Source organism: Clytia hemisphaerica, unplaced genomic scaffold (genome assembly GCF_902728285.1).
Source record: "Clytia hemisphaerica strain Z4C2 unplaced genomic scaffold, Clytia hemisphaerica genome assembly, whole genome shotgun sequence".
NCBI classification, from domain to species: Eukaryota; Metazoa; Cnidaria; class Hydrozoa; order Leptothecata; family Clytiidae; genus Clytia; species Clytia hemisphaerica.
Window position 1 is genome coordinate 2,516,437 of NW_027104146.1, and position 15,509 is coordinate 2,531,945.

At 36.8% G+C, this 15,509-nt stretch overlaps 2 protein-coding genes across 3 annotated transcripts; one reads left to right on the plus strand and one right to left on the minus strand.

Annotated features, from left to right (window-relative positions):
• Nucleotides 1–227: 227 nt before the first annotated feature.
• LOC136813921 (uncharacterized) lies at nucleotides 228–4,837 on the minus strand. The gene is made up of 3 exons (XM_067070436.1): nucleotides 3,591–4,837; nucleotides 2,906–3,331; nucleotides 228–1,778 (listed from the first exon to the last, which is right to left on the minus strand). Exons 1-3 carry the CDS (start codon nucleotides 4,722–4,724, stop codon nucleotides 612–614), a joined length of 2,727 nt encoding a protein of 908 aa, XP_066926537.1. The 5' UTR covers nucleotides 4,725–4,837; the 3' UTR covers nucleotides 228–611.
• Nucleotides 4,838–8,373: 3,536 nt separating this feature from the next.
• Nucleotides 8,374–11,769, plus strand: LOC136813922 (uncharacterized). 2 transcript variants are annotated; one of them, XM_067070438.1, is made up of 4 exons: nucleotides 8,374–8,686; nucleotides 10,163–10,242; nucleotides 10,842–10,964; nucleotides 11,549–11,769. In XM_067070438.1, the coding sequence occupies exons 1-4, from the start codon at nucleotides 8,674–8,676 to the stop codon at nucleotides 11,702–11,704; spliced, it is 372 nt and encodes a 123-aa protein (XP_066926539.1). In that variant the 5' UTR covers nucleotides 8,374–8,673; the 3' UTR covers nucleotides 11,705–11,769. The 2 variants fall into 2 exon arrangements, with proteins under 2 accessions (XP_066926539.1, XP_066926538.1); XM_067070437.1 differs by having other exon boundaries at nucleotides 8,380–8,686; nucleotides 10,818–10,964.
• The last annotated feature ends 3,740 nt before the right edge of the window (nucleotides 11,770–15,509 follow it).

Sequence of the window (15,509 nt, forward strand, 5' to 3'; positions counted from 1 at the left end):
GTCACTGAACCATAACAAAATAGGTTCTTACGACATAGATAGAACAACAGAAATTCAGCTCCACTCATTCCAGCCGCAGCTTTCTTATACTATGATTTTACAAAGAAAAGAGAATATTGCGTACAGACATTGGAAGCATGTATATTGTTTACTTTGAATTAAACAAGAAATATTTACTATATCATGATTTATCGAGTTTACCTTACAAAAGTGATACTATGCTATATAATGATCAAGACTGATCAAGATTCTTTTTTTTTCAATATTTTCTTAGTAGGATAAAATATGCTCCTTCTATGTTTAAAAAAAATCCAAATCAGGGAAGTAGTATTACATTTCTGCGCAGTCGGAAATTACAAAAAAAGCGCAGTCGAAAGCGCAACGGTTATCACAAATTTGCACGTAGGCATTATAAAATAGCGAAACAATTTTTACAAATTTGCGCAGGTACATATTACGAATTGGCGCAATTATCACAAAAGCGCGCACAACAAATGGAAATACAACTATTTTTAAAATTGAAAAATATTAACAAATGGGTACAATAAGGTACAGCGTAAAAATTAGCCAGTCAATGAAGTTCCTCCTTTTTCGTATTTTTGAAGATTTTATTAATCATCAATTTCACCAACATATTTACAAACGGCCATGACCAGTTCCAACAATTCAACGATTCTTTCCATAAAAATCGTACATACTGTCGGATCTGTCGCATAATTGTTAAAACAACGATAATAAAGCTCTTCTAACCCACCAGGTGCATAGCATTTCTTTATGATTCTTGCATTTTCATCCTCGTTGTCTTCAAGCGCTGGTAAAAGAAGCTTGAAACAACGAAGCATGAAACCAAAAAGGCCATGAGGGTGTTCATTTCTGATACTCGACATGACACCTACCTCAGTGTTGTTATTGCCCCAGTTTTCCTCAATTGCATGCTTGTATATCTCCCGTTCTTCAACTAATTCTTTAGGCACGTCTACAACCTTTTGAACAGACGCTAACGGACACCAGTCGAATGTACCAACATATTTATTAAAAATCTTCGACAATTGCTGCATCTCAGTTGACGCTTCTTGTTTGCATTTGTCGACAATGATCAATTGCGTTGTGCAGCGTAGATAAAGGTTACACTCGTGCTCTTCGACAAAAATTTGAATAGGTACTGCATCTTTTTTGATATAGATAATGGTTGGATATTCAAAACCGGTGATAAAGAAATGATCTGTAACCAAAATGGCGCCTCTTGTTTTCAAAAATCGATACGGATCACAATTTTCATGGAAGGTTATGTTGCCTCTCTGGTAACGCATGACTTGACCACACACAGTGTACGAAGATATTGTCTCGATGTCATCCTCGAAGCTTCCATCACCAACAGCCACAAGAATTCCGCCATCATGGTTCGTATCTAGAGCTAGCGCCAACGCAACTTCAACATCCTTGACAACTACAGGTGTTTGACCACGTGGGAAATTCTCAGGCGGCATTTTGAGACCCTCCGGATATCGATAATGCGTTTCCTCAGCTAGCTCTTTCGATGCTTTGACAATCTCCTTACTGTTTCTAAGATTGAGGCATAGTTTAAGGAGCTGAAATCCTTCTTTTTGGAGTCGTTCTTGAAAATTGTTGAATTGACTTGCTACGTTCGGTGCTATCCATACAGTGGTAACTGATGAAGGAAGACTGCTGATAAATTCTTCGTCGATTGCCCATTCATCGAGAAATAGAACATTTATCTCTTTGGACTTGATCGACTTTAACAAGTCACCTTGACAATCCTGAAAAATTAAAAGTGGGTTATTTTATAAACTTTAGGTTAGAAAATATTGAGATGAAGATTTGTCCGTAGATGCTTTAGGTTTATCCAATTTAAACTTACAGTGATCCTTCTAATTTTTTTTGTGCAGATGCTTTTAAAAAACACAAGCTAGATGCTGAATGGACTTACCTGATGATGAAAGCTAGATGGCAATAAGGAGAGAAATGAAAGTAATCAGTTAGAAAATAAAGCTTTTGTTAGCGAAAATGCATAACGCATTAGATTTCATCATTGATTGTTGATGGGGGGGAGGGAAGTGGAGTAGGGGAAAAATAGAAAGTTCCGGTTGCAAAAATCAGTTTTATTGGCAATCGAATCATGCTTGATGATGGGCATAAGAAATATACAGAAATAACAAAGAAATATAAGGCCAAAAAAAGCCCAATGAAAATCTGCAAAAACGGCAATTTTAAGCATTTACGAATTGAAAAAGAATTTCTCAAAAATCCGACTCGGCCACATTTCGGGCATTGCTATAAGCTAATACGCATTTTTGAGCCAAAAATCGGAAAAATAAATGATGAAATCTCGAGAAAATGCCAAAACACTGGTTTTTTTCGGCATTTTTCCAGCATTTTCGGCCGAAAAGAAATTCTTTTCGAAAATCGTGCTCAGGTACACTTTAGGTATTGCCACTTTGCATCATTGTGCAAAAAATAAGAAAAAACTAATGAGTCAACATTGAGAAAAGCTGGTAACAGACGAACAGGCGAATGGACGGACGAACATCGGTTAATTTAAAGGACCTCCGAAGTAGGTCCAACAAAAGAGTACAGGTAGACTTGTAAACAAGTCTGTTATTTACCGCGCGCAACAAAATTTAGGAGTCGGGTACTGGCTAGGTATAATCGGAAAAACGTTCACACGGGAATTAGCGCGCGAGAGAGAAGGAAAATAACATTGAAATTTGAGAATATCGTTCTAGATACGGTTTCCCGATTTTACCACTCTAGTAAGATTTTCCGGTGTGATGATTTTCATTCAACGACTATACTAGTCTAGAGTACAGGCAACAATTGTTTAAAATTACCACTAATGAGCACGTTAAATTAACGTTAAATTGTCATTAAAAGTATAATAACTTACGCTATTAATAGTCGTTTTAACAAGAATTCCATGTGGTTCCAATTGCTGCTTCAAAGAATGATAAAACAAACTACCATTTTCTGAATGCTTGAATCTGCACACGTACATTATACGTCCTTTACATTCAGGCAGCTGGCTAAGCACCAACGCCTTCTCTTGCATCAAAAAACTTTTGCCACTCCCAAAACCACCGGTTATGACGAGTTTATTATAACGAGAATTGCCGCCGACGAAAACGGGTAATTGATTGGCTGAATAAAAGACAATGTTGTCTTTGTTGGAGAGTGTTTGGATGGTTTGGTCGATGTATTGCACCCAGTTAGATTGGGTGATAGGTTGTGGTTGGTGTTTTTTGGACACATGGACGGTAAAAACGATGATTTGCAATATCTTCTTCAATTGATCCAGGGGGTGAATGAGGGGTAACTAAAAAGTTGTTAGACAACAATTGCGAGATTTTCATCGATGTTGTTATTTCAAGGAGAAAAAGAATAAAAAAGATTATAGAAGAGAAGAGGCTTGAACCTGTTATCACCGCCATGAAATAAACCGACTTGAAGAAAACAGACATGTCCTTTTAGGCTAGAAGAGTAAGCCATAAGCCTGGTCAAAGCAAACTTGCCAAAACTCATACATCTTATAGGTGGCTAGAGCCAGGTTTTACAATAATATTAAACAGACATACCTGATACCGACACGTAGGAAAGCGAGCCAATATTTGACCAAGCCATTGCACGATGTTTGTTTCTATTGTAATGAAATGAGGTGATACACCAATCAAATGAGTGGATGAATTCTCCACGCAAACAGCAGGGAAGAAGATCCATCCTGACTCCAATTGGTCACTCAATCGTTCTTCAAAGAGCGTGTGATATCTTTCTAATTGTTCAAATGCTTTCATGGAGATTTTTCTTTTCATTTCCACACCTATGATGAGTTTACGAGACCACGAGAAGATAAGAAAGTCATACTCTTGGTGCATCTTGTTCTTCAAATTGGTGAAGAAATTGACAGATTGTAAAATAACTAGATCACTCACTAATTCATCATCAGCGTCCAATAATTGGTCGAAAAACCAATTTTCGATTCGATTTCCTCTATCACCAAGATCTAGATTGAAGAACCACTTCAAATTGGAATCAGTCGGCTGCTTATTTTTCAAATGATTTTCAACAATCCTTCCAGTGTTTTTATTGACGATGGATGATAAATCCAATCGCAGCTCAGAATCTCTTGGTAATGCAACGAATAAATCTTTCAATAGGGTAGCTTTATCTTCGATTGCCAAAGGAAGATGCAGTTCATGTTCGTCAGTTTTCAACTCGTGAATAGCAAGATATTTTAATTTCATGTTTAAAATCCATGGATGAAATATTTCATCTAGTTTCTTAAACCGACCTTCAGAGTCCTGATGAAGTTGAATGAAAGCTTCAAGATCCTTAGTGAACCAGAAATCAGGTTGGTCACGTTTTAAATTGACAAGTGTCTGTTGTATAGAGCTATCCACATTGAAATCTAAAACTGCTTTGTCAGCAGATTGCGAGGATGTAAAAACTGGTGGGATGAAGACAGGTTGGTTGAGTTTCTCATCGAACAAAAACGTTTGTCCATATTCTCTTTGCAGCAAGTACTCAGATGCTTTGATTGGATCTTGAAACTTTTTGCCATTACCTAAATTGAATTGAGAGATTTGTGATTTCAAACTCTTAGCACTCTGTTTCTTTATTTGTTGGTAGATTGAGTTCTGTGCAATGAACTGGCTTGTGTCGATCAAACGAGCCTTCAATTCTAAAAATTGTTCGTGAATACGTTCCTCCATACTCGAGTATAATCTTTTCACCACGTTTTTATATCATTATATCATATTTGATGTATACCTCTTAAAAATACAAGAATGACGTAGAGATATTGATAGATTCTTATCTTTCCTCCTTTTAAATAATGACATTACATAGCTCTTTAAGCAGAAAATCTTTTTTTAATCACTGCCAAGATATAATAAAAATTCCCGTCTTTTTATAAGCATTAAAAGATGGAAAAGATATTTCTTAAATATCAAAACAGCATCTCTGAGATTCAACGAAGAATACACGTCTTTTTCACGACTGTTCTCATTTTCCATAGGATTAAAGGCTGTATTTTTTAAAGAAGCCGACAACAGGGCCCACGCTGCCGGGAGGGGGCATGTTGTCTGTGCACAAACCAAGTATCTACGGCTTATTTCAAAGTTCATTGCCGTAAAGGGAATGTTGTCATTGTCTTTTCTCATTTGAGATTTTTCAAACCGACCGCTGCGATAGAGTGTTGGTGAGAGAGGGGAGAAGATAAAAGAAGTGTTGATATCTATAAATCATCGCAGAGGTCTCAGTTTGAGAGTTTTTTTATCAAACAGACAATGCACACATAGTGTACTACGAAAGCGATAAACATGGAACAGAGTAGGGGGCCTGATCCCTCACTTTTTTTTCAAATAAGATATTATTTTTAATTTCTAAATTCGCTCTTCTGGGTGGAGTACAGTAGAGTGAGACATTTTTCAATTAAGTTTGGCGTTGACATATTTGGCTACCCCATCATCGGTTTTGGGAAACTTTAGTCCCCTGCTAGTGTTCAAGTAACATAAACTAGAAATAGGGTTGCCGGCAACCAATATCTGTCGGGCAGGAGGAAGTTAAAATTTTTCTGAGACTTGAACACCGCTATCTTGGCAACCTTATTTGTGCTTTCAGAGTATAGCCAATTACGAGGGGAACCAAACATACTCGCAATATGGGACTTAACCAAGGTCACCATTTATTCGAAGGGGGCGTTTAAAAAAAGGAGGCGCGTTCTTGGACCCTGAGCGGGACTAAAAAGGAAGATAAATTGGTAAATTTTGTTTATTTTATTTTAATAACTTTGGACTAATTTGGCCAAATTTTGGATTTTTTAGGTGCAAAAAGATTTGATTTCCCCAACCTTTACAGGGGCTGCAAGTTTCCAAAAAGGCATCCTTCAGGGAGGCATATAAATGTACCCTTTACTTGGCCTAGCTACCCATCCCCCCGGGGAATAAGCTCATTATTGTCTCCCTCTGCTTTCATCAATCAGTCTACTGGCTTCTTTTTCCTTTTGACCTTCTTTAGTTGAACGGTGCTATCTAAAAAGAAGAACACAAGCAACATGCTGAATAGACCTACCTGATAAAGGTACACCATTAATTGTTATGAAAATGTTCAAAAGAATAACGAAAGATAGCAATATAGCATAAACTTGAAAATATGAAGGAATTCCGATGTTTTAGAGATAAAAAGGCAATTTAAGGTTGATTTTTAAACCAAGTTTGGTTATAGTGTGAAGCTAATAAATTAAACATTGCTAAATAATGCAAAGAGAGACTGGGACTGTGCCTACACGATGTTAATGAACTGAAAGATGAATATACATTAATGGAGTGGGACTCAGGCCCTCGAGCTCAGACCCCTGAAGTGGGCGAGAAAATATGAGCGAGCAAAGAAAAGAGATCAAGGACTTGGAAAGGAGGGCTCGAAGGAAAAGGAATTGCAATGGAGAACTAAAAGGAGAAGGACTTGAAAGGAGACTATCGTTAATTGAATGACAGAACTTTAATTTATTTGATGTTAATTATATTACACTTATTTGATAGTTATTAGTTAATTGGAGAAACAGAATTGATGTTGATTGAAATCTATTAGTGTACCATTACTAAGTGTCCATAGACTTATCTCTAATAAGGGATACCCAGATCGAAGGAAAAGATTAAGTGATCTGAGAGGTCCCATCAATAGCTAAAAGTTGACCCCAATCGCCTAACTTCCCTTCGTCACAATAGTTGGGATATAATTGAGAAGATAAGAATTTCGTGGAAAAATCCTGAGTCACGAAACCAAGATATTTCTTTCATCAAACAACACCGATTTACGTAAACGCGATTACAGATGTTAAATATTGCCAAAAAAACTTAATTAAAAACCATGTCAACATGGTCGTGTTTTTCTTAACGATAATGTTTTAATTACTTTCTAAGAATTTTTAATAATGATTGTTTGCCTATCAATTGTCAATAAGATATGGGTCATTATACACTACATTCTTTTTGTCAAGGTTTCGAAATGGTTCCTTTTACCTGCTACAAATGAAACGGGTATAATCGACCCAGTAAAGAGGTTCGAGGGTCAGGGGACCCTAGTTTTGCCGGATCGCGGGAGGGGTTGACCAAGCATGATTTTTGAAAACCGGAAATCTTGGGTTCCAAAAAAAGAGGAAAAAGCTAAATATTGAGAAATTAAGTGTTTAGGTCTCTTACAGGTAATTTTTTGAAGGTAAAAAATAATGTATCAAGGGGGTATCATACCGTCCATCATCCGTTTGCCTCCGAACACTCCGAGGATAAGGTGAGCTACCTGCTATCATTAAGGTACTGGGTCACCGAACATTTAGGAAAATTTCTGTAGATGTGGATCTAAGTTTTACCTCAGTATTCCACTACTTAACCAACATCCAGTGGAAAACGAAAAATAAAATTGTAGGATGTATTTTGTGTCCCCATGGGGGCCCACATAGTACGTACGCAGTAAGGGGGAGGGGGGGCTTCTCAAAAGCGTCTGCTGTTAGAGGTCAAAGGAAAATGTACGTACGCAGAGAAAGTTTTTTCATAGCTTTTTTTTGCTTGTTTTTTTGTCGACTTTTACGCTTATACGCATCAAAGAAAAAAAAGTTTCTTAATAAACATTGAGTTTCATGTATGAAATAAAGGTCCGAACCACACGATTTGAATTCGAAATTTTCTTCAACCGATGGGAAGAGGGGGAATGAAAAAGTACGTACTTGCGAGGGGGTATAGCCAATTGCGTCCGCTTGCGCATGGGGGAGGGGGTACTCGACATTTAGTGCGCACTATGTGGACGGCCCCATAGACGCAAAGATTCCTGAAAGATTAAAAAATACTCACTCGAGCTTCTAAAAGTTCTGAATCGATGACGGTTCCTCCCAGTAGCTTGGTTTTTACAAGAAAAAAGTTTTCCATTGATATTTGAAACTTGCTTGTGTCACAAACCCACTAGAAACTCGTCTCAATGGAAAATTTTGGCCAAAGCTTCCGTATCCGATGGAAAAGATGCTAGATGTTATTTTGAAATTTTGATTTATCAAAAGTCAAGTATGAATGAACAAAAATTTTAATCCCCAGCCATAAAAAACATGGGAATATCAATCCCCATCAAGTTTTCGTTCGTTATTTTAGCCCTACTGACTGATAAAATCCCACCGGGTCTGTGAGAAAGGGGTGTATACATTGAAATATTATTTTGGGCCATGTTTCCGTTGATTTGACTATTGAATTAGACTGTTCAAGTGTAAATCAAGCTTTGAAAAAGTCAAATATCTCAAGCACATGTTCGCTTAACATACCCGGTGATTAACGAGAAATACCTTTTCCATGTGTATCACTTAAAGCAATCATCTTGAATGGAATTGGTTAATTTTATGACATGCCTTCATAATTGTCAGATCTGGCAGTGTTTAAAGACATGTGAGGGAGAGAGCTTATTTACATATAAGTCATATGGATAAACTTATAGCTCTCTACAATCGTGTAACTTTCACTTGCCAAAAAATCTTCCTCCTTTAATTAACAAGTACTTGAACTTTGAAGGAGCAGGAGAAAAGCAGAATACATTGATAAACAAGAGGAGCAGGATCACATAACAAGAAGAAAAGACAATTTCAGCCAAGAAACCAAAGAAGAGCTAAAACAACATTATAAAGCTATGAACAACCAAGGTATCTAGACGTTTTCCATACTACACCCCCTTCTCAGAGAGCCGGTGGGATTTAATCAGCTAGTGGGGGTAAAAATAACGGACCAAAAATCGATGGAGATTTTGATATTCCAATAGTTTGGTTACCTTAAGGGAACTTATTTTTTTCATACTACACCCCCTTCTCAGAGAGCCGGTGGGATTTAATCAGCTAGTAGGGGTAAAAATAACGGACCAAAAATCGATGGATATTTTGATATTCCAATAGTTTGGTTACCTTAAGGGAACTTATTTTGGCGGGAACTAATTTTGGCGAATAGTGAATTTTTTTTAATTTTGGCGGGAACTAATTTTGGCGAATGACAGCGTAAATCTGTTCTATCTTGCCTTATTTTGAGCAATTTTGATGAATTTCAGGGGTTATTTAGGCAAGGAAACAAAAAATTTAATTTTGGCGGGAACTTATTTTGGCGAGTGAGCAAAATATTTAATTTTGGCGGGAACTAAATTTGGCGAATTTCGTCTAAATTAGTTCCCGCCAAAATAAGTTCCCTTAAGGTAGTTTTGGCTGGGGATTTGAATTCCATTGTCTTCTAGCCAGAAAATTCAGTGGGGATGGAAAAAATAGCACAATATTTTGCAGTGGGGATTTGCTTATATGATTATTTTCAGCGGAGACGAAAATCAGAGTATAATCTTCCACCGGGGACGACATTTTGGCCAATTTTTACAGTGCGAAGGGTTCCCAGTGGGTCTATGAGAAGGGGGTGTCATGTCATACGGGCAAGAGGAATTTTTCGGCTGCCATAAATTTGATTTAGGAGCTAGCTCAAAAATCTGCTACAGTGAAACTCTAAACAGTCTTTATCTTTATGAGTCGAACCGTCGCGAGGGGAATAAATTTGTTCGAGTTAAGGACATTTTGGGTTATGGGGTAAGGTTTATAAGACATTAGCGAGGTTAAGCACGGGATTATTTTGTGTACATAACTTGCGAAAGCAAACCATGTAAGTGAAATCTTATGTACAGGCCTACGGTATCGCATTGAACGGTCTAAATAAACACTTGCTTAACCTCGCTATTGTTAACTGAAGTGACGAGAAAACTTGTTCAAGTTCAGCGAGACATTCGAGCCGTAGAGGTTTGAGTTTAAGAGACTCTTATTAATTTTAATTGAAGGACATCAATTCTTTCAATTTTCACGGTATAAAAATAGTAAAAATATTTTTAAATGGCACATTACACTATTTACTATTAACATTTAATTACTTGGTTTTTGTTTTTTTGCGCATGATTTTTCGAAATTTCCTTAATTTCCATTAAAATTATTATGCGAGATTTAAAAAATTGATGTGAATGTTAATACTTGGGGTCCCCTCGTCGGGCTCAAAATTGACACTGTTACAAGAAACTGTTCAAGTGATCAAAAATAATTTTTTTACGCTCTTATGAATTTACTTAAGGCTGTGTAAAATATTTTTGCCTCGATTGTTTACAGGAAACCCAGGGTACGAGCGCCAGCACAATGAAGGCGTTAACATGACGCCAATTGCAAATCAACCAATACCTTTACAGCAGGTTCGTAACTTATGGCTAAGTTTGAATCTTCATGATTTGTGAAAAAAGTCTTCAATATATTTATATGTATAAATTAGTTTTCTCAATGTAGACACATATTTCATATCAGGACAGTGTCTGTCTATAGACGATATCGGCTTTCCGAATTCTCCCCGAATGATTACCCATGATGCATTGCGCAAAAAAATTCACGGACAATATTGACTTACTGATTTTTTTGCGCAATGCATCATGGGTAATCATTCGGGGAGAATTTCGTTAAGCCGATATCGTCTATTGTTATAGTATGCTGATATAAGCAAAAAATGTTTTTTTCCTCTTTCTAATCAATCTTGCTCCACATCCGTGTCAAACCAGTGTGAAAAATCTTGCTAAATAAAATTGAAGAGGAGCAAACGATATCACTTTTATTTTTAAATACAAAACCTTTAATGATTTGTAACAGAGAAACAAAAAAACTAAAAAGAGTAGGGCTCGGATCCGTTTTTCAGAAAATTGGTAATGTCTTTATTAGTTTCTACTCTTAGCAGAAAAGTAACTTTGATCTTTTGACTACAATTTCTTCATATTTATAGAATCCAGTTGGATTTCCTGTTCAGATGCAATCATTGGAATTTTATCCATCTAACCATAAATGCTTGGCTTGCACAGGATTGATATGCACAGGATGTACGTACTGTTGTTGTCCAATAGGTATGGCTGCTGTCGCATCATCGAATCACGTAAGTGGCTACCATTATTGGCCATTATCACACCCCTATCTCACAGCCCCGGTGAAACTTTTTTCCTCTGTGGGGATAAAGATTCTTTTTGAAATCCCAATGGGGATAGAAATTCTATTCAATGTTAAAAAATCCAGAGTGTGGATGGTTTTGGAGTGCAATATTTAAATTGAATTTCGAGTGGGGATGAAAAGAATACACAGAGAGCCTGCAATCTCCCATTTTTCTTTCTAGCAATGAAAGTGAAATCTCACTTTTGTCCCTGGGACAAAATCAGCGTGTCTTTTCATAGGCGTAGCGAGATACCCTGCAAAATTTATGGATGAGAGCGGTTTTTACGACACTGTAATTATTGTCTTTGTTTCATCAAAAGATAATGGATATGTCATAAACGTGTGCACTCCCTCACAAATTTTGCAAGGTATCTTGCTTTGTCTATGCTTTTGAGTATTTCCCTCACTTTTTGTCCCATGAAACAAAAAAAAGGGTGGGATGGAGCATGTTGCATTGCACCAACGCGAAAAAAAATTCTCCTCTCCCCAAGCCTTTAATCATTCATATATATTTTTTCACGTTTTATCCAGGTTGATATGGCAATGACAATGAGAAACTACGAAGCTGCTGATATCCATTCTCGACGAACAAAAACGTTGGCCATTGTTGCTATTGCTGTTGGAACTTGTTTACTTATTCTGTTTTTAATCCTCGCCTTTACTGCTGGTCGAAAGCACGTTTTATAGAGTTTATTATTCTCCGATTCAGTTTTGTTAAAGTTATATTTCCTTTAAACACTTTCAACAACTAATCATTTTGTGCTATGCTAAATAATTTAAGCAGGAACTAATTGTCGCTTTTTTCGTGATTTTTCGGCAAAATCGCGAAAATTAAAATCCACAAGTTATAAATTTGACCATTTCCCATCAAAAATTTTGAAAAATCCCAAGGAAAAAAAAAGAAATGTGTGCGAAAAAGGGAGAAACCGCAAAAATTGATTTCCACGAAATGTGATTTTTTCAATTTTTTCGACTGCGAAAATTAGTTCCTGCTAAAATTAGTTCACTTATATGTCCTTAAGGTAATGCCGAGATATCTCAATTGGACGATTGAACTTGAATGTGGTTGTGAACGATCATATATTGCGGATCTAACACTTTATTATGCGAACAAACTATATAAGAACATAAGACTTTAATGGCAAAAATATTAAGAACAAATTAAGAAAATGCTTATAAGAAAAATGAATATGCTCATATTGTGCGCTGTCTCTTGTTTACTTTGTAAGAACTAATTACTGAAAGGTATGTCACCGTCTATCAAGAGTTATTGATTTGATTCTTATAAAGTATATGCTTATAAGAAAAATAAATATGCTCATATTGTGCACCATCCCTTGTTTACTTTCTAAGAGCTAATTACCGAAAGGTATATCACCGTCTATCAAGAGTTATTGATTTGATTCTTATAAAGTATATGCTTATAAGAAAATAAAGAAAGAATCAAAACTGTGAAGCTAAAGACACAGCGATATATGACGTAATCCAAAGAAAATCTGCAAAATCTCGAGGGTGTAATTTGTAAATTGATTTTAGTGAGTTCGTCCACCGATAATCTACTTTCGCTTTTTCAAAAGAATTTTCCGACCCGCCGCAACGACTCACCACGAAAGCTGATCGTAATACTTTCACTAGGCGAAATTAATAATATCTTGGTTTATTAATTTAAAATAATACGATTGAAAAGAGAAACAATAACTATATACTTAACCGCTGTCTTAACATTATGTTGAGTAGGTTAAAATTTTCATTATTTTTATGATTTTCCTGAGGTAGGATAGGTAGGGGTTCTTTGAAGAAAGTGATTAGAAGCCGAAGCGGTATGAAGGCCCAGCGATATCAGCAATAGTCGAAAGTTTGCTCTCAACGAAACATCTCTGACACTTTCCCAAGGAAGAAATTTTTGCGGAAAGAAAATTTGGCGGATTTGGCGGATTTAGCCCAAATCGGCCAAATTAAGTTCCCGCCAAAATATATCTTTTCCTCCATCCGCCAAATTAAATTCCCGCCAAATTTATTTTATTTAACGCGTTCCACAATTTGGTGCTATTTCGGGCCTTAAAACAGGTTTTTTTGCTTATTTGATAACGATTTTGGCCAAAAAAATCCTGCAACCACCAAATTAAATTCCCTTCAAATTTAATTTTTCCAGCAATCCGTTAAATTAAATTCCCTCTGAAAAAACTTTTTAGGCCATCCGTCAAATTAAATTCCCACAGAATAGCTGAGATTATCAAGACTGGACCCCTCCGGGTCGGTTTGAGCGAAAAAATTGCTGAAACCAACAAAGGCAATCAAGGTAAGTAGTTCTATTTCCCGAGCTCTTGGATGGGGGGTACTAAGTTTACGAAATGATGGGGACTGTCGCCCGATTTTTGAAAATCGGAAATTTTAGGGTCCAAAATAGAGGAAAAACCAAAAATTTTGTTAATTGTGGGATCTTTACCGGGACTTTTGTTTTTGATTTAGCCTTTTTAGGAATAAAGGAGTTCCCACTACAGCCTGTCATATTCACGGGTACATTTAATGATATAATGGTCGTTTTTTTTTTTGAAAAGTTGATGTTACCATCCAATATTTTATAGGAGCCATCAAATTGCAAAATAGTATACCTTCTTGGCTTTAGCAGAGCGAGTACATATTTTTTTAATAAAGTAACCAGGTTGCTGAAGACTCGAGGGCTCAAATTTGCAAAAAGATTTTTCACTATCTCGTAAAGTAAAAGGGGTCTTTCTGTTGAGAGAAGGCCTGAGTTGTCTTCTCTTGACGAGTGCCTTGTTTGCGAAGTTAATTCTGGTTCGAAAAAACTTCTTCTTTGTCTTCTCTACCGAACTCCTAGTCAAAATGCAGAAGAATATTCTGCATTTAAACAAAAATTGGAGGAAACTATCAGAAAAATTCATGATGTTTCTCCTACTTTAGCTATTTTCCTCGGTGACTTTAACGCAAGAAACTCAGTTTGGTGGACTGGTGACATTACAAATTCTCAGGGAGAGGACATTAGCGAGTTAGCTTCACAATATGGGTTACATCAACTAATTGATGAGCCGACTCATCTTCGTCCTAGGTGTTCTCCTACTTGCATTGATCTTATTTTTTCATCTTCGCGGACTCCTATTTTAGATTCCGGGGTTTTACCTTCACTTAATCCACGTTGCCACCACCAGATACCCTTCGTAAAACTAAACTTTCGAACTATATTCCCTCCAGCTTATAAACGCAAGATTTGGGACTTTTCTCGTGCTGATGAGAGGGGAATCGTGCTTGCCCTGAATGCCATTGATTGGGGAACCTCCTTTCTGGGACTCAACGTAGAAGATCGTGTTTCCCTTCTCTCTAAATATATACTTAATATTATTTCTAATTTTGTTCCAAATAAAACTATCACCATCAGAGACAAAGATGCGTTATGGATGACTCCTGAGATTAAGCAGATGCTTTTGGATAAGGCTAAGATATATCGTCGTTGGAGAAAATGGGGAAGTCCTTTAGATGGTCAGACACTTGATGACATGGTTGACAGGTGCAGATTGGCCATCAAGACTGCCAAGGATAGTTATTTTTCTCGTCTTGGCAACTCTTTAAATGATCCAAACATAGGAAGTAAGAAATACTGGTCTACTCTGAAGCAGTTTCTGAACGTACGTAAAACCCCGAAAATTCCACCTATTCGAAATGAAAGAAAACGTCCTTGTAAGTGATGTTTCTGAGAAGGCCGATATTTTTAACTCTTTTTTCTCAAACCAATGCTCACTTATCGATACTGGCAGTGTTTTGCCACCTGAACAATTTCTTACTAACTCTAGACTGGATAATCTTGTATTTGAAGAAGAAAAAATCGAGTCTATTATTAATTCTATGAATGTTAACAAAGCCCATGGGTGGGATAATATTTCTACTCGTATGGTCAGAATCTGTGGTAAGTCTCTAGTAAAACCTTTGCTTAGCATATTCAATCTTTCTATCAACTCTGGCATCTTCCCATCACAGTGGAAGAAAGGTAACGTGGTTCCTGTCTATAAAAAGGGAGACAGGAGCATAGCCAAAAACTACAGACCAGTGTCTCTTCTTCCTGTGTTTGGAAAAATATATGAAAAGTGTATTTACGATACACTTTACAGGTATTTTGAAAACAATAACTTATTTTCTCCTTGTCAGTCTGGTTTTCGGGAGGAGGATTCCTGCATTTCTCAGTTGTTATCCATAACGCATGATATTTATACAGGGTTTGACAAAGATCCTTCTCTAGATACCAGGGGGGTGTTTTTAGATATTTCAAAGGCATTCGATCGGGTGTGGCACGATGGCTTACTCTTTAAACTTAAATCTTATGGGGTGACTGGACCGTTGCTTTCCTTAATTCGCAGCTTTCTTAACGATAGGCATCAGAGAGTTGTGTTGAATGGGAAAACATCTGAGTGGAAGCGAATCAATGCTGGGGTACCTCAAGGCTCGATTCTTGGTCCATTGTTCTTCTTAATTTATATTAATG

Bases quoted from the DNA above. Each gene is read 5' to 3' on its own strand.
- LOC136813921 (XM_067070436.1), bottom strand. From the start codon at position 4,724: ATGGAGGAACGTATTCACGAACAATTTTTAGAATTGAAGGCTCGTTTG. The intron at 3,332-3,590 runs GTATGTCTGTTT...ACAACTTTTTAG, and splicing joins TTCCTACGTGTCGGTATCAG to TTACCCCTCATTCACCCCCT. The intron at 1,779-2,905 runs GTAAGTTATTAT...TTAATTTTTCAG, and splicing joins TTAAAACGACTATTAATAGC to GATTGTCAAGGTGACTTGTT.
- LOC136813922 (XM_067070437.1), top strand. The intron at 10,243-10,817 runs GTTCGTAACTTA...TCATATTTATAG, and splicing joins AACCAATACCTTTACAGCAG to AATCCAGTTGGATTTCCTGT. The intron at 10,965-11,548 runs GTAAGTGGCTAC...CGTTTTATCCAG, and splicing joins CTGTCGCATCATCGAATCAC to GTTGATATGGCAATGACAAT.